The sequence below is a fragment of the Actinia tenebrosa genome, unplaced genomic scaffold, assembly GCF_029948245.1.
Source record: "Actinia tenebrosa isolate PJP-AT-01 unplaced genomic scaffold, QUT_ActTen_1.0 PGA_scaffold10__47_contigs__length_13832649, whole genome shotgun sequence".
NCBI lineage: Eukaryota > Metazoa > Cnidaria > Anthozoa > Actiniaria > Actiniidae > Actinia > Actinia tenebrosa.
Window position 1 is genome coordinate 6,302,144 of NW_028292570.1, and position 23,999 is coordinate 6,326,142.

General features: G+C 36.2%; 1 protein-coding gene across 1 annotated transcript; it reads right to left on the reverse strand.

Moving 5' to 3' along the window:
* Positions 1-357: 357 nt before the first annotated feature.
* On the reverse strand, positions 358-23,676 carry LOC116287474 (uncharacterized). Its single transcript, XM_089026330.1, has 6 exons — positions 23,536-23,676; positions 16,897-20,480; positions 16,346-16,463; positions 13,637-13,733; positions 2,166-10,371; positions 358-1,549 (listed from the first exon to the last, which is right to left on the reverse strand). Exons 1-6 carry the CDS (start codon positions 23,588-23,590, stop codon positions 1,313-1,315), a joined length of 12,297 nt encoding a protein of 4,098 aa, XP_088882456.1. The 5' UTR covers positions 23,591-23,676; the 3' UTR covers positions 358-1,312.
* Positions 23,677-23,999: the final 323 nt, after the last annotated feature.

Below are 23,999 nucleotides of genomic sequence, written 5' to 3' on the forward strand. Positions count from 1 at the left end.
TCCCAATAAGCTTGAAATCCAGTCCAATGAACGAAAAAGGGTGATACATTAAGAAGAAAGTTCAAAAATTGTCATAGATGGTTTCTTTTTTACGCGCGCTCTGTTCAAAGTTTGTCCATTTTCACTCCTCTTGAGCGTCTCTTGCTTGGGTTTCGGTCGAACCTCTTCTGTGGCCGTTTTCTCGAAAATAGAATAATATTTTCGAAAACCAACTACCCAGGAATTCATATCTAATAATGGCCTATCTAACTTCAAAAGAAGAGCGAATTTGATTTTTTGACCCTTGCCACCATTTGTTCGATTCTTGTGGACATTGCCTCTTAAACTTCGTGTCGCACTTCGGCGATAATGGTTGTAGTAAAAAACGTAAGCGTTGGCCCCCTAGATGAGCGCTTTCGTTCTTGGGGTTAAGGTAGAAAAAAGGGGGTTTAAATTTAAATTTTTAATTTTTAATTTTTTTTAATGAAATTATTCAGAAAACGTCAGCTCTAGAAAGGTAGACACTTACTACGAAAACGTTTTAAAACTATAATCGAAATTGCATCTTCCGCTACTTTTGGCGCGGAAACTAAACTATATCTCGTTGCAATGCAAATACTACTTCCTTTGCAGGAGAAATCAGACAATTTTTTTGTAGTTATTAATTCAGTGAATGAAATCCTTATTTTTCGTATTAAAATAAAGATTTCTCTTCGGCTTTACAAATATATATATATCTATATCTAGTCTAACTGTTAAATCACTCTATCCCATCCTTGTAGTCACTTTTAGGAACAAAACAAAACAGAATACAAAAATCAACAACAACAACAACAACAACAAAAAACAACAACAAAAAACAACAAAAAAACAACAAACAAAAAAAAAAAAAAAAAAGCCAAAGCAAAACAAAAACAAAACGAAAAAACCCCGAAGTATGAACCTAGTGTTAGTGAAGCTAGACACAAAAAGCTTGGCTGTCGAATTGCCCTATTTTACTATGACGCCGCAGCTAATTTCTAAGGGGGACAGAATGGTAAAGAACGATAAACATTTGGACTACTTTTACTCTGCAGCTGAATTGATAGCTCTGTTTTCTGGTTTTCAAACATTTAAAAAACCTGTCCTCGTGCAAACTTTATTTGGTGGCTATAATTGCTTTTCTAAGTTCTAAAAAGTATTTTTTTTTTTTTTTAATTTTCTTTGTGTTGCTGTTTTTTCTCCTTTCCACGACCATATTTCTCAGTGTTATTTCATGTGACGTCATAATGAAAAAGAGCAATAAGTGGATTACGATTGGCTCATTTTTTCTTTATATGGGTATGAATTCCAGTTATTCGTAATTCAGAGATAAAGAAAGCTCCCTATCAATCTCTTCTGGTGCAGCCGTTCTTTCCTCTAAATTAGCACTGGCCATTTCCATGCGTGATTCATAAGCGTCTTCTATTCTAAATTGCGTAATTCTTCTTTTTTTATACTCCTTCATTTCGATTGTGCTTGAGTCTTCTGGCCAGTCGTCATACGATTCCTGACACTTCAGCTGTCGTTTTTGCCTTCTCAAGTGCTGAACCTAAATTGAATGAAAGATTAGTTAAACTTTGGCCATTGACACGTAATGGTTAGATAACTAAAGCCGGCAGGTCATCACTGTTTGACTGCCTCCCCGTTGGCTCAGTTTATTGGGCACCAGACTATTGTCAGGATGTCTTGGGTCCAAGCCTCGGCCGTACCAACACTTAGGGTTTTAAAATATCTGAGTAGAAGGTGCTGTCTTTTCTCTAAAAATATCTGGTTAGACCTCCTTGACAATACTTTCAGTACTGGTTCTGCATGAACTAGATAATTGAATGGTAAAATATTTCTTGATTTGAGTAATGCGTCTCTAAGTTATGAAGGTTTATACTTCCAATGTGTTAATGATGGTGACGTAAGGTATTTGAGTGAGGTATAGTTTTCATGTAAACCATGAGTAAAATAGTGATGCTTTTTAAATACTTTATCTATAAACCAGTTCGATTTTGTATATTGAATTAAGCCCTAATAGACGTCACACTTATTAGCATATTGGAAGTATAAACCTTCATAATTTAGAGACGCATCACTCAAATCAAGAAATATTTTACCATTCAATTATTTACTTCATGCAGAAGGGTTCATGTGCACTTTAAAGTATAAGCCAGACTTACACAAACTATAAGAAGCATGACCATCACCAGCACCAGAGAGCACACAACAGCGATAGTAACTATCAACCATTCTTTTAGTTTTCCCTTGCTCGGTTGGGTCTTTGGTTCGATTTGATTAATGAAAACGTCACCTTTTAGTACGAAACCATTCAGGTTTGCGCTAATATTAGCATGTTGTAGTACATTTGTCAGGAGTGTTTCATTTGCTGATGATTGGGCAGTCGTAATTATAAGAAAAGTACATATAATGCTCCCTTTTTCAAAAGATGTAACCCGAGTGTAAAGAAATCCAGTAATTGTTCGACTATATATTTTGTTAAGGGCAGATTCAAAGTCCTTGGACATCTTCTTGAATTCTTGACTTGAATGATCTTTTAGTGCATCCGTGAACTTTTTATTTTGTATTATTGCAGTAGCCACGAATCGTCGTCTTTTAAGTTCAACTTCTTTAGTCCAGTCCACAAATGACGCCGAAGTTATTTTGAAATTACCAACATTACTTGCCTCATTGGCCTCTAAAGTAATGATCTTCAATTTTTCAGCATTAGTTCGGGACTGAAATTGTACCATAACCGTTAACTCACAGATCACGCCTTCTTCTGCCTTTGTGAAACGTAAAATATTCAATTGCAAAAAGCCATCTACTTTTTCTTCATAGATTGATAAAAGTCTTTGCTGTATTTCTTGTGCGAGAGATTTGAAGTCTCTACTACTTTTATCAAGCAATGCTTCACTAAACGGTAAACCAGGAAACGTTAGAAGTCCTTTGAATTTTCTGCCATAAATCGTTGTAGGTGTAATGGATATCGTGGATGAATGTGAAAAACTTGCACTGACAGTTGAAATTTGTACAAAAGAACTTTTTGTTGTGGTAGGGGGAAACAAAGAGTCTGTACTGCACTTATTGACACCTCCATAGCAACTTGTACTTTTCGAACTTGTTACAAAACTAGATGCAAGAGAAGATGAAACCGAAAAAGCAAGGGAGTCGTGACTCATTTTACTAGACATCATTGGGATAGATGTTTTAACCGCGTTGGAAAAAATACTTGAGCTGATAGTAGGAAGTACATTTGTTGGAACAGAAACGAACGTTCTTCCTGTTGAATGTGGAAATGCCGAAACACTTGATACCTTATTTGCCGTATTAACGGTTTTGGACAGCGACAAATATGTGACATTGTAAATTGAAGTAGGTGTTACCATTGATTGAGTGGAAATTCGTGTTATGCTTTCTCTTGTTCCATTGATTATTGTTGAAGTGGAAGAATGGGGAATATCTATTGACGAGAGCCCAGTGTTGGTTGAAACTGTTTCAGTGACAACTAATGACGTCCACTGGTGCTTGGAGACAAAGGACGAGGTTGGGGAAATGGTTTCCCTTGTTCCATTTATAAACGTGGAGGTAGGCAGGTACATTTGATTGAAGGTAGAGGTTGTGAAAATATTTTTATTTCTTGAAAATGGTGTGATAATGGTTGCCATTGTTCCATTGATTGAGCTAAAAAATGTAGCTGGCGTAATTGTTTCAACTGTTCCATTCAACAATGTAGAGGTAGTAATAAAAGTCTCATTATAAGTTGAGGTTGGCATTGCTGTTGTTTTTGTTGACGAAGGCATTATGATTGTCATATTTCCGTTGATTGAGCTGAATAACTGAGTTGATATGATTGTTCCCTTTAATATTATAGACTTGGTACTGAACGTCTTAATATAGGCTGAGGTTGGCACCAATGCTGCATTAGTTGACGATGACATTATGGGTGTCATTGTTGCATTGATTGAGCTGAATAATGGAGTTGATATGATTGTTCCGTTTAATATAGTTGAGGTGGCACTGAAATTCTTATTATAGGCTGAGGTTGGCGTTATTATTGTATTGCTTGACGATGGTGTTATGGTTGTCATTGTTGCATTGATTGAGCTGAATAATAGAGTTGAGGTCATTGTTCCATTTAATATTGTAGCCGTGGTATTAAACGTGTTATTATAGGCTGAGGATGGCACCAATGTTGCATTAGTTGACAATGACAATATGGTGGTCCTTGTTCCATTGATTGAGCTGTATAACGGAGTTGGTGTGATTGTTCCATTTAATAATGTAGAGGTAGAAAAAAAGGTCTTATTATATGTTGAGGTTTGCATGGTTGTGGTATTTGTTAACGAAGGCATTATAGTTGTTATTGTTCCGTTGATTGAGCTGTATAATTGAGTTGGGGTAATTGTTCCATTTGATATTATAGACGTGCTTCTGAACGTCTTATCATAGGTTGAGGATGGCACCAATGTTGCATTACTTGACATTGACATTATGGTGGTGGTTATTCCATTGTTTGAGCTGAATAATGGAGTTGATGTTATTGTTCCATTCAATAATGCAGTGGTAGAAATGAACGTCTTATTATAGGCTGAGGTTTGCATGATTGTCGTGTTGGTCGACGATGACATTATGGGTGTCATTGTTCCATTGATTGAGCTGAATAATGGAGTTGATATGATTGTTCCGTTTAATATTGTAGAGGTGGCACTGAAACTCCTATTATAAGCTAAGGTTGGCGTTATAGTTGTATTGGTTGAGGTTGGCGTTATGGTTGTTATTGTTGGATTGAGTGAGCTGAATAATGGAGTTGAGGTGATTGTTCCATTTAATATTGTAGGAGTGGTACTAAACGTCTTATTATAGGCTGAGGATGGCAACAATGTTGCATTACTTGACGTTGACATTATGGTGGTGGTTATTCCATTGCTTGAGCTGAATAATGGATTCGAGGTGATTGTTCCATTTAATATTGTAGCCGTTGTACTAAACGTCTTATTATAGGCTGAGGATGGCACCAATGTTGCATTAGTTGACAATGACAATATGGTGGTCCTTGTTCCATTGATTGAGCTGTATAACGGAGTTGGTGTGATTGTTCCATTTAATAATGTAGAGGTAGAAAAAAAGGTCTTATTATATGTTGAGGTTTGCATGGTTGTGGTATTTGTTAACGAAAGCATTATAGTTGTTATTGTTTCGTTGATTGAGCTGTATAATTGAGTTGGGGTAATTGTTCCATTTGATATTATAGACGTGCTTCTGAGCGTCTTATCATAGGTTGAGGATGGCACCAATGTTGCATTACTTGACATTGACATTATGGTGGTGGTTATTCCATTGTTTGAGCTGAATAATGGAGTTGATGTTATTGTTCCATTCAATAATGCAGTGGTAGAAATGAACGTCTTATTATAGGCTGAGGTTTGCATGATTGTCGTGTTGGTCGACGATGACATTATGGGTGTCATTGTTCCATTGATTGAGCTGAATAATGGAGTTGATATGATTGTTCCGTTTAATATTGTAGAGGTGGCACTGAAAGTCATATTATAGGCTGAGGTTGGCGTTATTGTTGTATTGGTTGAGGTTGGCGTTATGGTTGTCATTGTTGCATTGAGTGAGCTGAATAATGGAGTTGAGGTGATTGTTCCATTTAATATTCTAGCCGTGGTACTAAACGTCTTATTATAGGTTGAGGATGGCACTATTGTTGCATTAGTTGACAATGGCATTATGGTGGTCCTTGTTCCATTGATTGAGCTCACAAACGAAGTTGTTGTGATTGTTCCATTTAATAATGTAGAGGTAGAAAAAAAGGTCTTATTATATGTTGAGGTTGGCATGGTTGTGGTATTAGTTAACGAAGGCATTATGGTTGTCATTGTTCCGTTGATTGAGCTGTATAATTGAGTTGGGGTAATTGTTCCATTTGATATTATAAACGTGCTTCTGAACGTTTTATAATAGGTTGAGGATGGCACCAATGTTGCATTACTTGACGTTGACATGATGGTGGTTATTCCATTGTTTGAGCTTAATGATGGAGTTGATGTTATTGTTCCATTCAATAATGTAGTGGTAGAAATGAACGTCTTATTATAGGCTGAGGTTTGCATGATTGTCGTGTTGGTAGACGATGACATTATGGGTGTCATTGTTCCATTGATTGAGCTGAATAATGGAGTTGAAATTGTTCCGTTTAATATTGTAGTGGTAGAAATGAACGTTTTATTATACGCTGAGGTTTGCATGATTGTCGTGTTGGTCGACGATGGCATTATGGGTGTCATTGTTCCATTGATTGAGCTGAATAATGGAGTTGATATGATTGTTCCGTTTAATATTGTAGAGGTGGCATTGAAAGTCTTGTTATAGGCTGAGGTTGGCGTTATTGTTGTACTGGTTGAGGTTGGCGCTATGGTTGTCATTGTTGCATTGGTTGTGGTATTTGTTAACGAAGGCATTATAGTTGTCATTGTTCCGTTGATTGAGCTGAATAATTTAGTTGGGGTAATTGTTCCATTTGATATTATAAACGTGCTTCTGAACGTTTTATAATAGGTTGAGGATGGCACCAATGTCGCATTACTTGACGTTGACATTATGATGGTGGTTATTCCATTGTTTGAGCTGAATAATGGAGTTGATGTTATTGTTCCATTCAATAATGTAGTGGTAGAATTGAACGTCTTATTATAGGCTGAGGTTGGCGTTATTGTTGTATTGGTTGAGGTTGGCGTTATGGTTATCTTTGTTGCATTGAGTGAGCTGAATAATGGAGTTGAGGTGATTGTTCCATTTAATATTGTAGCTGTGGTACTAAACGTCTTATTATTGTCTGATGATGGCACTAATGTTGCATTAGTTGATGAAGACATTATAGTGGTCATTGTTCCATTGATTGAGCTGTATAACGAAGTTGGTGTGATTGTTCCATTTAATAATGTAGAGGTAGAAAAAAAGGTCTTATTATAGGTTGAGGTTGGCATGGTTGTCTTATTTGTTGAAGAAGGCATTATAGTTGTCATTGTTACGTTGATTGAGCTGTATAATTGAGTTGGGGTAATTGTTCCATTTGGTATTATAGATGTGATTCTGAACGTCTTATCATAGGTTGAGGATGTCACTAATGTTGCATTACTTGACGTTGACATTATGATGGTGGTTATTCCATTGTTTGAGCTTAATGATGGAGTTGATGTTATTGTTCCATTCAATAATGTAGTGGTAGAAATGAACGTCTTATTATAGGCTGAGGTTTGCATGATTGTCGTGTTGGTCGACGATGACATTATGGGTGTCATTGTTCCATTGATTGAGCTGAATAATGGAGTTGATATGATTGTTCCGTTTAATATTGTAGAGGTGACACTGAAAGTCCTATTATAGGCTGAGGTTGGCGTTATTGTTGTATTGGTTGAGGTTGGCGTTATGGTTATCTTTGTTGCATTGAGTGAGCTGAATAATAAAGTTGAGGTGATTGTTCCATTTAATATTTTAGCCGTGGTACTAAACGTCTTATTATAGGCTGAGGATGGCACCAATGTTGCATTGCTTGACGTTGACATTATGGTGGTGGTTATTCCATTGCTTGAGCTTAATAATGGAGTCGAGGTGATTGTTCCAATCAATATTGTAGCCGTTGTACTAAACGTCTTATTATAGGCTGAGGATGGCACCAATGTTGCATTAGTTGACAATGGCATTAAGGTGGTCCTTGTTCCATTGATTGAGCTCACAAACGAAGTTGGTGTGATTGTTCGATTTAATAATGTAGAGGTAGAAAAAAAGGTCTTATTATATGTTGAGGTTTGCATGGTTGTGGTATTTGTTAACGAAGGCATAATAGTTGTTATTGTTTCGTTGATTGAGCTGTATAATTGAGTTGTTGTAATTTTTCCATTTGATATTATAGAAGTGCTTCTGAAAGTCTTATCATAGGTTGAGGATGGCACCAATGTTGCACTACTTGACGTTGACATTATGATGGTGGTTATTCCATTGCTTGAACTGAATAATGGAGTCGATGTTATTGTTCCATTCAATAATGTAGTGGTAGAAATGAACGTCTTATTATAGGCTGAGTTTTGCATGATTGTCGTGTTGGTCGACGATGACATTATGGGTGTCATTGTTCCATTGATTGAGCTGAATAATGGAGTTGATATGATTGTTCCGTTTAATATTGTAGAGGTGGCACTGAAAGTCCTATTATAAGCTAAGGTTGGCGTTATAGTTGTAGTGGTTGAGGTTGGCGTTATGGTTGTTATTGTTGGAATGAGTGAGCTGAATAATGGAGTTGAGGTGATTGTTCCATTTAATATTGTAGGAGTGGTACTAAACGTCTTATTATAGGCTGAGGATGGCACCAATGTTGCATTGCTTGACGTTGACATTATGGTGGTGGTTATTCCATTGCTTGAGCTGAATAATGGATTCGAGGTGATTGTTCCATTTAATATTGTAGCCGTTGTACTAAACGTCTTATTATAGGCTGAGGATGGCACCAATGTTGCATTAGTTGACAATGACAATATGGTGGTCCTTGTTCCATTGATTGATGTGAATAATGGAGTAGGTGTGACTGTTACATTTGATAATGTAGAGGTAGAAGTGGACGTCTTATCATAAGTTGAGGTTGGCATGGTTGTCCTCTTTGTTGACGAAGGCATTATAGTTGTCACTTTTCCATTGATTGAGCTGAATAATGGAATTGGTTTGACAGTTCCATTTGATAATGTAGAGGTAGAAGTGGACGTCTTATCATAAGTTGAGGTTGGCATGGTTGTCCTCTTTGTTGGCGAAGGCATTATAGTTGTCACTTTTCCATTGATTGAGCTGAATAATGGAATTGGTTTGACAGTTCCATTTGATAATGTAGAGGTAGAAATGAACGTATTATCAGATGTTGAGGTTGGCATGGTTGTCCTCTTTGTTGACGAAGGCATTATAGTTGTCACTTTTCCATTGATTGAGCTGAATAATGGAGTTGGTTTGACAGTAGTTCCATTTGATAATGTAGAGGTAGAAATGAACGTCTTATCATATGTTGAGGTTGGCATGGTTGTTGTATTAGTTGACGATGACATTATGGTGGTCATTATTGCATTGATTGAGCTGAATAATGGAGTTGATATGATTGTTCCGTTTAATATTTTAGAGGTGACACTGAAAGTCCTATTATAGGCTGAGGTTTGCATGATTGTTGTGTTGGTCGACGATGACGTTATGGTTGTCATTGTTCCATTGATTGATGTGAATAATGGAGTAGGTGTGACTGTTACATTTGATAATGTAGAGGTAGAAGTGGACGTCTTATCATAAGTTGAGGTTGGCATGGTTGTTCTCTTTGTTGACGAAGGCATTATAGTTGTCACTTTTCCATTGATTGAGCTGAATAATGGAGTTGGTTTGACAGTAGTTCCATTTGATAATGTAGAGGTAGAAATGAACGTATTATCAGATGTTGAGGTTGGCATGGTTGTCCTCTTTGTTGACGAAGGCATTATAGTTGTCACTTTTCCATTGATTGAGCTGAATAATGGAGTTGGTTTGACAGTAGTTCCATTTGATAATGTAGAGGTAGAAATGAACGTCTTATTATAGGCTGAGGTTTGCATGATTGTCGTGTTGGTCGACGATGACATTATGGGTGTCATTGTTCCATTGATTGAGCTGAATAATGGAGTTGATATGATTGTTCCGTTTAATATTGTAGAGGTGGCACTGAAAGTCATATTATAGGCTGAGGTTGGCGTTATTGTTGTATTGGTTGAGGTTGGCGTTATGGTTGTCATTGTTGCATTGAGTGAGCTGAATAATGGAGTTGAGGTGATTGTTCCATTTAATATTCTAGCCGTGGTACTAAACGTCTTATTATAGGCTGAGGATGGCACTAATGTTGTATTAGTTGACGATGACATTATGGTGGTCATTATTGCATTGATTGAGCTGAATAACGGAGTAGGTGTGATTGTTCCATTTAATAATGTAGACGTAGAAATAAACGTTTTATTATATGTTGAAGTTGACATGGTTGTTGTGTTAGTTGAGAACGGGTGAATGGGTACGTTGGTGCTATTTTTTGTAGCTGAAGTAAGACCTTTGTGCTGTAGCGTGAGACTTTGCAGTATCTTTGTTGGTGTTGATATAATGAGTAATGTTCCGGGGGTTACCGTTTGTGTTGTAATATTTCTTCTTTCATTTGCTGTTATTCTGTTTACATTCGAGTCTTCAATGACTGAGGATGTTATTGTAGTTGAATTATTCGGGGTTAGGACTTTGTTGTCGTTGGCGTTGGCTTCTAGATTCTTCTCACTTCCTAAGTAATTTAGAAAAAATGTTTTTTTTAAACGTTGTTTTGAACGTTTTCTACAACTTTTTGTTCTTTTGTATTACATTTGATTTTATACATATCACTTCTGTTTTATACTTATATTATTCGCCGCAGGAATAATCGTTGAATATATGCTGAGTCCTAAGTTTAATTTTGCAAATAAATGTAATGCAAATAAAAGTTAACTGGGGTTTTCTTATGAATAAAATATGTAGCTGGAACTTGATACGCTTCTTATAGCCAAACACAAGTTTGTTTTGGAACGCTCTAGAACTGTTATTGAGACTTATTTAAGCATTTGATAAAATTCTTGACGTCATAATGATGCAAACATCGTTTTGCCTTTATAAACTTTGATAAACTTTTCTCGGAGATCAATCATAATTTCGAATGCAATGTAGTTATAAATAATAATGCCAATCCTCTATTAAGCGGTCAACCTATATGTTTTAATAGGTGATTCCAAAATAATTGCGAGTGTATTTAGCGATTTTTTAAAACTCGCTCGTGTCGCCACAAAATGGCTCGGATTTACCACATGTAGTAGCTCAAACATTTAGGCTGTTAACGGTGTATTCGAAATTATATTTTTTATTCGCGTTTGCCGTTACCGGCCGATTTTGTAACAGTAGTTTTTTCACAATATTGTCTTCCAGCTGTTTTAAAAATCTATGGATTTTCATGACACTTCAGATTCTTAGTGAATTCTTAGTAAATAACTAAATCTTAATAAATTCTGTCTACCGAGTGCCAATCAATTCACCTTACCTATAATTTTGCTTATTTTGCTTATTTTCGGGTTAAGCCGACCAAATGCACGCTTTATATTTTTAATACAAATATGACGTCGTAATTACGTAGGAGTGATGATGTCATCATACATGTCAGAAAACGATTCATTTCACAAATTGGTTTTACTTTATGTTTGGTTTTACTTAAGATTTTAATTGTTTCCATAGCAACCGTGGCTAGTAAATAAGTAAGTCCCTGATTAAGCGGCACTTGGCTGCTTCCCGAGGGTGAGCTTAATAAAGGTTTGACTGTAGCTTGCTTCGTAAAAAGTCATGGTTTTGGAAGAAAATGTCAGGAATCAAGTGGTTGTTTTTTTTCTCCAAACATTTGTTCACAAGAAACGTTCAAAGTTTTCATCATTAATAGCTTATGGAAGCCTGGGTTGATTTTTTGTTGATTTTTTTCCCCATGCACCATTTTGGTCTCAGATTCCGGTGCGTTCTTTTTTTTTTTTTTTAGCCAGACAATGATTTTGCAATTGAGTCTATAATAGTTACGATTACTTATGTTGAATTGCGGGAGAGGTGTTTCCCTAAGGATTATCTTGTAATATACCTTATTCTTGATGATGCAATGTTTTCCCATTTAAGACCACGCAACATTCCCTAGATTATCATTTCTTTGTTTAATGCTTGTGCATGAAAAGACGCATGAATTTAGATACAATCAAAAGAAAGAATCTTGTTCTTAAAAGAATGACACTCGAACTGTAATGGGGAAAAAATTGCAACACACCGGAATAAGTCTATTCAATGTTGCCATCATCGGTGCAATAAGTACAAATCGAGGTACTTACGGTAGAGATTGCGGCAATCTGCACCAACATTTGAAACAAATTCTTTGCTTGTTACTCTACAAGTCTAAACTCGCTAAACATGTTTAACAACATTGGGAAATAACATTGTAAAATAAGTTTAAAGAAACATTCCCTCATGCATCTAAAGATTTGAAGAGGTCCACATCATATTGTCATACGTCTTCTCACAACAACTTTTGCATATTATACCCTTTATTGCATCAATTCTCGGAGCTTCAATTTGGAGGACAAAACAATAGAATTTAATTCTCATAAGAGTAAATTTTCATTATTTTGGCCTCCAAATTACGCTCTTCGGAGAAATGATGCAAGGGATCTATTAGACCATGGCTTAAAGCATTTTACCCTAACAAATACTGAAAAGAAGCCCCGACATCCTTTAGGAGAAACCTTCCCTTAAAATCAAGCTAGTAAACTTAAACTATGTGCATAACTTCCTTGGCTCACGCCATTATTAATCAAATTTGTTTACTATCTACAAGTATCCAAATTTTAAATCTATTCCTCTTCATACGATTTGTAATCCATTCTTTGCCTCTGAAAATGGCAAATTTACTGCCGAAACATCACGATAATCTAATAAGTGTGGCGTTAAAAAGTGTACCACAGCACTATTATATAGATCAAATTGATAAGTACGTTCCTTACGAACCGACAATTACAAGAAATATCATATAAATAATAGGATCATTAATTTGTGTTGCCATGCTCAATAACATTATCCGTCGGCAAAAAAAGCAATCAAAATCAAGAAGCTATGAACATCTAGCTTTTATCAAGATAAACGAATCGTAGGATTAAAGTTCGTGCGTGTTTTAATCACATTTCAAAGAATATCAAACAACTCGCATACCACTGTTAATCCTACAGTGAATATCAGCCAATTTGTACTTTTTTATCACATAATGGTCTAAGAAATGATGACTAAAGAAATCTTTCTACAGCCAAAAGTCAGTTATATCAAAAAAAAAATTTTTTTGGGACGCTCTTAAATAATTTAATGGATAGTTGAAGCCACCGAATATATTTATTCATTATAAGAAAACGAATCTGAAAGCTAAATAATTATTTGTTTTTATTCCAGCGAGTATTTTTATTAAAAAGTTTTTTTTAAAATTCCATTTACTGATTCAGTTTTGGTAGTCTATTGGTTAAATCTGTTGTTGTATAGAAGAAAGGAAATACGGGTTGCTTTTCATAAGAGTACTAATTTACATATCATAAATGGATTGGATTTCGAAGTGTCTACGTTGATAGGTATAGCATTTACAATCACATAATTGAAGGCGTTTAGGAATAGCAAAACCGTAAACCGAATTAGTCACGTTAAAACAAAGTATTTAAGAACAAATTTTGTTAACTGAAAGTGTATTAAATATGAGTAAAAAGTACAACAAACATGTAAAGTATAATAAAAATGGCTGTTGCCACGATTGTAAAGTTAGTAAATAATTTGGACAGTTTTTTGTATTTGTTTTTGTTTAAAAAGGTGTTTGGTTTTTTTATTTGCGAAATTATTATTTTTTACGAGGGAAAAAATGTTTTTGAAGGTTAAAAATGGTCTGGCTATTACCGGACTAATCGCTACGACCCAGAACTTTTTTTTCTAGAAACGGTAATGCATACATATATCTTTAGGAACTTCTTTTGTTTGAAAACTATATTTTGTTGATTGTAAGTCAAAATATAGCGAGGAACTTACTCACCTGTTGTCTGGGCGACACTGCATTGCAGCAAAAGAACAATCGCATACAACGCCAACATCATTGCAAATCTTGTAGAGGCTGTTAAACCTCGTACTGACTAGAGAAAAATATTCTCCCGCGGACTAACACCGCCTTGTCTTAAATAAATATCTTATCTCAAGATAATTTGTTAGTTTTATTCAGCACAGGATCCAAAAATATTTGGCAGTCGATCGTCGTTTTGATAGCAATGTCGTTTGCCAAAATAAATGCAAGTTACGTTCTCAAAAAGAAAAGGAAAAAAACCCCAAACATATACGAAACAATTGATTAATGCAACGAAAAAATACATGAAAACGCATATAGACTTTTTTCATCGGTAATTAACTTTTCGCGGGGGATGACTGACGCGTTGTTGTTAATCAATATTTGTTTACTTTCAAGTCATTAAGCATTCAATGAGAGCGTATGCTAAAATATTCTATGTTTGTATTTCGAATGTTAGTCTTGTGTTTTCTCTTTTACTCAGTACTCATAGAATGCTTCATTTTGTGCAGTGATACTGATAGTTTTATTCTGAATGATAGGGTATATGGAAGTAAATGATTAATTGATTTTAACAGTTAGGGTTAGTATATCTCTTGTCGGCGACGTTTGTGAATAAATGCCTGTCTTAAACGTTGACACAAGTTAACAAACAAGTTTACCTAAGGATTTCTAGAATCATGCCATCTACGGATTCCTCTAAAATCTGGACGCGGACGCGGACTCGGACTCGGACTAGGACCCGAACTCGAACTTGGTACTGTACTCGGGACTATCGAAAAAATCGATAACAACTGGTTTCTGTTTTTTTTTAGTACAGTTATCATATACAGCCAAAGAAGTGACTTAGTTGAGAGGAGAAACCAGACTTTTTCCCACTAATAAATATATTATCCGAGTCCGAGTCCCAGTCCGAGTCCGAGTGCGAGTCTGGATTTAATGGTATGCCCAATAACTAATTAACTAAACCATTGCGTGGGAAAACCGATCAATGATAGTATCCCAAGTTCAATCCTTCTTCCTTTCTTTTTTTATTTCCAAATTGCATTTTGGTGAAAAATTAATCTACATTTACTATAAGTCAATAGAAGTTTTGAACCATCACTTGTCGGCTGCCAGGTTTAATGACAACGAGATCCCTTTTACGCTCAAGAATGGGATTCTTTCTCATGTAAAGCGATTGTATTGTTCCTGTAGTCAAGTGATGGTGCAAAACCTTACTTGCAATGAACTTTTATTGGGCTTATTGTTACCGATCAAATAGAAAGTTAAATTTGAAGCAACCGAAAGCTGTGTCAAAATCTTATATCTAACTATGACACAATCTTTTAGGTTTTTCAGTCATTAACTAATCCTTGCTACTTTTTCAAAGCGTTGAAGAATGTTTAGTGACGCTGTCCTTAGCGGGTCAACAGCCTTTTGCATCTGAAAGTCTTTGCTGGTATTTCACTTTTATATCAATTAAATTCCCCCTCAAGTCTTAGGAACGACCGCAAAGTGTCAAGTGGATGGCCAACAAATTCTCAAATGCTTAGTCAGTGTCTTGAGATTGCTGGCTGTCACTCAGCTCAGTTTTTGAATCTCATTAACTGCTCCAAATGGTGGTCAAACACTGACCACTATGTGTTGTCAGCCAGAAAGAATCCTACTGAAAACTTTCCATTCAGCTGATGAACATTCCGCAAGAGACATCATAAGAAGTGAAGTGGAAGCCAGCAATAGGAATGCATATTATAAAGGAAATACTGGTACTATTATCAGTGCTGATTTGGATCAATAAAAACTTGTGATTGGTTCTCAGTAATGACGTCTTTTATCTGTACTCAGTTCCAATGGTCATTAAATTTGTTATTTTCTCAATAAACTAGTCACTTAATTATTGTTGCGAAAATTTCAGTTCTTAAATAGTGGAGATTACTCTGCTAGTTGTGTATTTTACGAGTGAAAGCGGCCGTATTTTTTCGAGCCCCACTGGCGAGCGCTATGTATTGAAGACTTTGTTAGAGTGAAGTTCAATTAACAAAGAAATTTTTCGGTTTCGCTATGGCATAAATGAAATGTTTCACGCTAAGCGTGCGTCCATCGATTTTGAATGCATTTGCTACGGTTGGTGCAAATCTTAGTCTCCTCTTGCTTCTTATTAGCCTTTCGCGTGAATCCATAATTTGACGGGCGCACGCTATGCGTGACCCCTTTCTTCAACCAATACATAAAATATGAATAAATAAGCACGCTTAATAAGCTAAAATCTGTAAATATTCTTGCAAGTTACAATTTGACTATTAGTCAAAACTATGCGAAAGCCAATGATCATAGCATTTGCAATAGGCCCTTTGCAGCTAACGGTCACGTGTCTGTACTGGAGAGCAAAATTATTGTTTTTATTTTAAATTGGTGATTCTTTTTAGCTATTTATAAAGAACTGGATGAAACGATGTTCAACCAGTGTGTTACGAAATACAGCCTTATTACGATCTCTCGAAACAGGTTGTAGAAATTGCATGTGTTTGCTCTCCAGTAAATTTCACCCATGGGAATCATAATGATCATTCATTTGCTCTAAGTGAATTAATCAGCACGTAATTACTGAGCTGCAAAGGGCCTATTACATATTTATTTCTTTAAGCGAATCAAATGATTGTCTTTGTTTATCCGGTTGTCCTTGGTTTACCTCATCCTAATTACCGACTTGGGCTCTAAGTCGTTGAGTGCTGTCCATCCTGCTAAACATCTCCAATTGAATGTTGTTGAGGAGCTTTTGCTCTTTCTTAGATATTGATTGTGGACGTTTGCTACGATGATGCTTAAGGAATAGAAAGAAATAGAAAATATTTCAGGATTTACAACTGTTTTCATTGCTACAGTATACGCTGATCGAGACAACTGTCGCTACAGTAGGGACAAGGGCGGATCCAGGGTTTTTCGAAGGGGGGGTCTCGGGTAAATTTTATGGGCAAAGGAATCCCAGTCGCATTTTTACCACAGGAAGCCCATTTGACCTCAGGAATAACAGGGGGGTCGCGACCCCCCCGATCCTCCCCCTGGATCCGCCCTTGAGGGAAATCGGGCAAAGAATACAATAACGTCAATCAGTGCGTGTTATGGTAGAAAACAATTCTTTGGATTGACGGTAGTCTATTGTCTGATTTCCCCGCCCCGGAGACGTCTCGATCATCGCGTAGCAATTAAAAAAGTAATATAAGTTTATGAATTTTTTTGTTTTACTAAGACTTTACCTTCCACTTGATGAAAGAGACAGCAAGAATGACAGCAATCACTGAAACGATGCAAATGACCACAATAGCCCAAGAAGGAAAAACGTCCTTCATCGGAGGTCTGACAAAGGAAATACGGCCCCCTTTCAAAGGTAGTCCTTCAAGCAACGCAGTCCCGTTAGCCTTGACTAGGGTCTGGTAAAGACTGATTTCGGTAACATTCGAAGTTTTGTCAAAGAACAATGAGTAATGAACGATCACACTTCCATTACTAAACCTCTCAACCGTCACGTGTTTGAAGCCTGCTTCATTTTTGTATATTTTATGAAGCGATATTTGAAATTTAAGTCTCATATTCACAAAGGCCTTGCTTCGTGGATCAAGTAAAGCTTTGGTAAACTCTAAGGCAAAAATAGCCTTGCCATCAAATCTTTTTTCCGAATACTCAGGAGTGTAATCATTGGAATGTTCAGGGGTTTTAGAAGGGATAACCATGTGCACATTGGAAGTGGCAAGGTACTTCAAGGACGAAAGAGTTGATATGTGATTGGCATGTTCTGAAGAAGGAGTGTATGGCAATTGAGTTGTACTCTTTTGCAAGGATGTCACTAACCAATTTGATGAGGTTGTTGTTGATCGTAGAACATTGATATCACTGCTTTCTGTGGTTGGTGTTGAATATGGAACAGCGTTGTTACTGCTTTCTGTGATTGATATTGATTGTGAAACAGATGTATGACTACTAAATATGGCTGGTGTTGATTGTGGAACAGTAGTGTTACTGCTTGTTGTGGTTGGTGTTGATTGTGGAACAGTAGTGTTACTGCGTGATGTGGTTGGTGTTGCTCGTAGGACCGTGGTGTGACTGCTTGATGTGGTTGGTGTTGATTGTAGAACAGTAGTGTTACTGCTTGATGTGGTTGGTGTTGATTGTAGAACAGTAGTGTTACTGCTTGATGTGGTTGGTGTTGATTGTAGAACATTAGTGTTACTGTTTGATGTGGTTGGTGTTGATTGTAAAACAGTAGTGTTACTGCTTGATGTGGTTGGTGTTGAAGGTAAAACAGTGGTTTCCATGCTTGATAGGGTTGGTTGTTCTCGTAGAACCGTGGTGTGACTGGTTGGGGTGGTTGGTATTGATCGTAGAACAGTAGTGTTACTGCTTGATGTTGTTGGTGTTGATTGTAGAACAGTAGTGTTACTGCTTGTTGTGGTAGGTAATGGTTGTAGAACAGTAGTGTTACTGCTTGATGTTGTTGGTGTTGATTGTAGAACAGTAGTGTAACTGCTATATGTGGTAGGTAATGGTTGTAGAACAGTAGTGTCACTGCTTGATGTGGTTGGTGTTGATTGTAGAACAGTAGTGTCACTGCTTGATGTGGTAGGTAATGGTTGTATAACAGTAGTGTTACTGCTTGATGTGGTTGGTAATGGTTGAAGAACAGTAGTGTTACTGCTTGATGTGGTTGGTGTTGATTGTAGAACAGTAGTGTTACTACTTGATGTGGTTGGTGTTGATTGTAAAACAGTAGTGTTACTGCTTGATGTGGTAGGTAATGGTTGTGGAACAGTAGTGTTACTGCTTGATGTGGTTGGTGTTGATTGTAGAACAGTAGTGTTACTACTTGATGTGGTTGGTGTTGATTGTAAAACAGTAGTGTTACTGCTTGATGTGGTAGGTAATGGTTGTATAACAGTAGTGTTACTGCTTGATGTGGTAGGTAATGGTTGAAGAACAGTAGTGTTACTGCTTGATGTGGTTGGTGTTGATTGTAGAACAGTAGTGTCACTGCTTGATGTGGTAGGTAATGGTTGTAGAACAGTAGTGTAACTGCTTGATGTGGTAGGTAATGGTTGTGGAACAGTAGTGTTACTGCTTGATGTGGTAGGTAATGGTTGTGGAACAGTAGTGTTACTGCTTGATGTGGTTGGTGTTGATTGTAGAACAGTAGTGTTACTACTTGATGTGGTTGGTGTTGATTGTAAAACAGTAGTGTTACTGCTTGATGTGGTAGGTAATGGTTGTATAACAGTAGTGTTACTGCTTGATGTGGTAGGTAATGGTTGAAGAACAGTAGTGTTACTGCTTGATGTGGTTGGTGTTGATTGTAGAACAGTAGTGTCACTGCTTGATGTGGTAGGTAATGGTTGTAGAACAGTAGTGTAACTGCTTGATGTGGTAGGTAATGGTTGTGGAACAGTAGTGTTACTGCTTGATGTGGTTGGTGTTGATTGTAGAACAGTAGTGTTACTACTTGATGTGGTTGGTGTTGATTGTAAAACAGTAGTGTTAATGCTTGATGTGGTTGGTGTTGATTGTAGAACAGTAGTGTCACTGCTTGATGTGGTAGGTAATGGTTGTAGAACAGTAGTGTTACTGCTTGATGTGGTTGGTGTTGATTGTAAAACAGTAGAGTTACTGCTTGATGTGGTTGGTGTTGATTGTAGAACAGTAGTGTCACTGCTTGATGTGGTAGGTAATGGTTGTAGAACAGTAGTGTTACTGCTTGATGTGGTTGGTGTTGAATGTAAAACAGTGGTTTCCATGCTTGATGGGATTGGTTGTTCTCGTAGAACCGTGGTGTGACTGGTTGGGGTGGTTGGTATTGATCGTAGAACAGCGATATTACTGCTTTCCGTGGTTGGTGTTGAATATGGAACAGCATTGTTACTGCTTGATGTTGTTGGTGTTGATTGTATAACAGTGGTTTCCCTGCTTGATGTGGTAGGTAATGGTTGTAGAACAGTAGTGTCACTGCTTGATGTGGTTGGTGTTGATTGTATAACAGTAGTGTTACTGCTTGATGTGGTAGGTAATGGTTGTAGAACGATAGTGTTACTGCTTGATGTAGTTGGTGTTGATTGTAGAACAGTAGTGTTACTGCTTGATGTAGTTAGTGTTGATTGTAGAACAGTAGTGTTACTACTTGATGTGGTTGGTGTTGATTGTATAACATTAGTGTCACTACTTGATGTAGTTAGTGTTGATTGTAGAACAGTAGTGTTACTACTTGATGTGGTTGGTGTTGATTGTATAACAGTGGTTTCCCTGCTTGATGTGGCTGGTGTTGCTTGTAGAACCGTGGTGTGACTGGTTGGGGTGGTTGGTATTGATCGTGGAACAGTGATAGTACTGCTTTCCGTGGTTGGTGTAGAATATGGAACAGCATTGTTACTGCTTGATGTTGTTGGTGTTGATTGTAAAACAGTGGTTTCCCTGCTTGATGTGGCTGGTGTTGCTTGTAGAACCGTGGTGTGACTGATTGGGGTGGTTGGTATTGATCGTAGAACAGTGATATTACTGATTTCCGTAGTTGGTGTTGAATATGGAACAGCATTGTTACTACTTGATGTTGTTGATGTTGATTGAAGAACATTGTTGTCACTGCTTAATGTGGTTGGTGTTGATTGTAGAACAGTGGTCGCACCTTTTACCATTGCTGGTGTTGATTGAATGACAATAGCATTATTCCCTGGCATGTTTTGTGTTGATTGCATAAAAGGTGTTGCATTACTTGAAACGATGGATAATGACTGCACATTGTCTGACATAGATAGGGTCAATTGCATAAAATCCGCGGATTCATTTTTAGACATGGGAGATGCTGTTGGTGAAACATAGATTGAATTGATTGACATGGCTGGTGTTACTTGTACTACTGTAATTTCGTTGTGTGAAAAGGTAAGAGTTGATTGCACAAAAAGGGGTTTCATTACTAGTCTCTTTCTTCTTCAATCATATCCCCTCACTTTTTCCCATACTAGTCTCACATATTTCCCAATATTAGTCCCCTCATCTTTTAGGCTGCCCCATGGCCCTTGCGATTTGGATTTTTAAGTTTTGAAATCCTCTGTTATTAAACAGATCTGTTATGCCTCAAAATTGGGAGGCCTCCTAACCTACAGTAAAAATGGGGGACATAAAAGAACCTGTTAAATTATTCGTGTAAGAGTAGCGAATTGTAAGATTAAGAATTCCGCAGACCATAGGCCCTGCAGGCGCCATAAATAATTAACATCAAGAACCATTCGAGCGTGCATCATTAACTTGTAAGTAGTTTTCTTTTTCTTTTTCTTTTTAAATTTGTCCCTTTTTATGAAACTCATTATTTGTAAATTGTTTGTTGTAGCGAATCGTACAATCTCCTGCGTAATTGTGGAGTAATCGTCAAACTGGGGTTAATAAATATGCATGTTGGAGTCAATGTGTACGAAGGCTAGACTATTCATGTAGTTGGAGACTACAGGAATTGTCTCCCGGTTCAACAGCCTATCTCAATTTGGAGGCATAAACACTAATGTACTAATAAATCACTCATGATTGTAAGCTGCACGGCTGCTAATAGCGCCTTAATATGCAGCCCGTAAGTCCTCCACTGTTCATAAAATGTAAAATGCATTGAGACAATGTGAAATGCGCTATACAAGAACCTCATTGTTATTATAATAATTATTATTATGATTATTATTATTATAATGATCATATGATGATGATGATTATTATTATTGTTATTATAGTTATTCACGATAACTGATGGAAAAAAAGTTTAATATTAATTCAAAGTATCAAAATATGGATTCACACTCGTTTTTATTACTTTGATAATATGATTAATATTAAAACATCTGGCAACCTTGGATCTTTTTGGTTGGTGCAGAAAGAAGTATAGAAATTTTTTAATTTAGCTTGAATGATTACGAAACAGAGGTTTCAAGTCGAGATAGGGGTAGTCGAAAACAATAAACATTCAATCCAACCTCGGCTTGCAGCCATTGTTCGTAGTCACTCAAGCAAGTTTGATAAGACAAATTCAATAAACCCGTTTCACAAGGCTGCGAGCTCATTCAAATTGAAAAAACTTGACGGACTACAATACCAGAACAGGAGCTTTATAATGAGAATTATAATACTCTCTACAAAATTACACGGTTCTGATTGGACAAGAGGAATACAATTAAAATCCCAAATTATGTTCCGTAGAGTCCCAATAAAATTCCTCAATTTTGTTGAGTGTATTATAAACAAAAAATCACACAATGTTCTCGACAATTTGGAATTTATAGATATTCGTGATGTTTTGAAAGTTCTCAAACTGAGCTCGCCTAAAGGCTCGTCCAATTTTGAAAGCTGTCAAAACATCACTCGTACCTATAAATCCCGAATTGTACTTGAGATGTGCGATTTCTTATACTTGCCGAATCATACATTTAAAGCGTTTTATGCGATATATGCTGCTACTATTATCATAAAACTCTATTGATATCCACACATTTTTTAAATTTTATTTTAACATTTTTATTAATCATTAAACAAATAAATTAATTACAAGTGCATAAATTTACTAGGTTTTTTCCTTAATTTTAAAATACTGTACTTACAGCGTTTTTACTTTTCGAGATATTAAACATTATATACGAGATTCAGAAACAAAAATTGACAATAAGAGAAAAAGAAGGGAAAAAAAAAATGATAATAATAATAGTAATAATAATAATAATGGTTTAATCAATAGAATCCACGAGGTGGCTCTTCTCCTATTGATAAAACTATCTAATTTACAATAACATACACACAAGATAAATTTACGATAAACTATGAAGCTATAAAATAAGTTAGACATAATAAGAAATAAGATTGACATAATTACTATTGGATTATTCTAAGCTAGACAATTATTATACATAAATAAAAAGGACAAAAACTGAAGATACTGGGGCTACGCCCACCGCCCCCAAGCAACCACCCCAGGTCGAGATATTCGGGGCAACAGACAAAGAGAAAACTGTCCCAAATGCCACGACCCAATAATTGCCCAGGGTACAGCAGCGCAGCACCAATATCCATCAATCAGGTGAAAGATAAATTAATTAATAAAAATCAAGTAATGTCATATCGCTTCTTTAGCTCTGCTTTCACTTTAGAACAAAATAAACTATAACTAGAAATGTCTTTTATATTATTTGGCAAATTATTGAACAGTTCTGAGGCGATATCTTGAAAAGTTCCCTTTTCCAAAGGTAGAAAGAGAAAAGAAAAAATCTTGCCTTTTACCTCATTTCAAGGCCTTAATGATTTTTTCCCATTTTCTTAGATATTTTTGTGTCTTATTTTTTGATTTTGCTATTTTCCTTTCTATATTTTCATAATGTTTTAAAATATTTTTAAATAATGACAGGGATGGAATACTACCTTTTTCTCTCGCTTTATACAATGACGTCTTATATATCAAAATTATAAAATTAATTGTAATATCGTTTACTCCTAATATTATATTAAATTTTATATTAAATTAATCCACATACTCCACATTAATCGAAATATCCACATATATTTCGAAGTTTTTTCTCTGTTTTAATTAAAAACGTCGCTATGTAGAAATACAAAGATTGTTCTTTTTTCTCGGCCGTTTTGTTTGTGCTTCAAAGAATAATGCTTATATTCACGTCATCCACCATATCCAAGGCTCTTTCCTTATTGTATATATATTCATATGAATATCATTCTGCAAAGCTGTTACTCGAAGATCAGATTAACGCCAAATAGAAACAAAGGTTGTTAAATGAAAAATATCAGTACTTTTCGTAGAAACTCGGCCGATCAATTCTTACAATGCTACCTTGTTATAAAAAGCTATGCTATCGCCTCACATTACAACTTACCTCCGCAGCTTCGCTTCAATAGAAAGATAAATCCGAGGAAGATAAGTCGATCCATAGTTGTTTTAGCGAGTTAAGGAAATTAAAGGTAGAGGAAAAACAGAAGGCTCTCTTTAATATTGAATAAATAATCGAATTAACTGTTTTTCGTCAAGTCTATTTTTATATAGCAATAATTACATGACTTTTCATTGGGTAAAAGATAATTTTTCGTTCCCTAAATAAAAGGGCTTCCTATGATATGCAAATGGCAGAGTCAAAGGTTTTGAAGTATATTCACTTGTTTGTTTGATTGACTTTTCTCTTTTTGGTTTCTTGTGTCGAGGGGGGAGGGGGGATGTTTTTAAAATAAGTTTTGCTGCCATGAATAACGAGAAAATTTGGCTAGAAGATGAATCGCTTTGATGAATGTGAACGGGGCTAGTAAAAGTAAAAGTTTATAAATAGTTTATTGGAAATAACTTGAA

What these genes read in the sequence shown, in the direction of transcription:
- LOC116287474 (XM_089026330.1), bottom strand. Translation starts at nt 23,590, where the DNA reads ATGGATCGACTTATCTTCCTCGGATTTATCTTTCTATTGAAGCGAAGC. An exon ending in ATTGAAGCGAAGCTGCGGAG is followed by an intron (nt 20,481 to 23,535) that starts GTAAGTTGTAAT and finishes TTTCACCAACAG; the next exon opens with CATCTCCCATGTCTAAAAAT. An exon ending in ACGACTTAGAGCCCAAGTCG is followed by an intron (nt 13,734 to 16,345) that starts GTAATTAGGATG and finishes ATTTTTCTCTAG; the next exon opens with TCAGTACGAGGTTTAACAGC.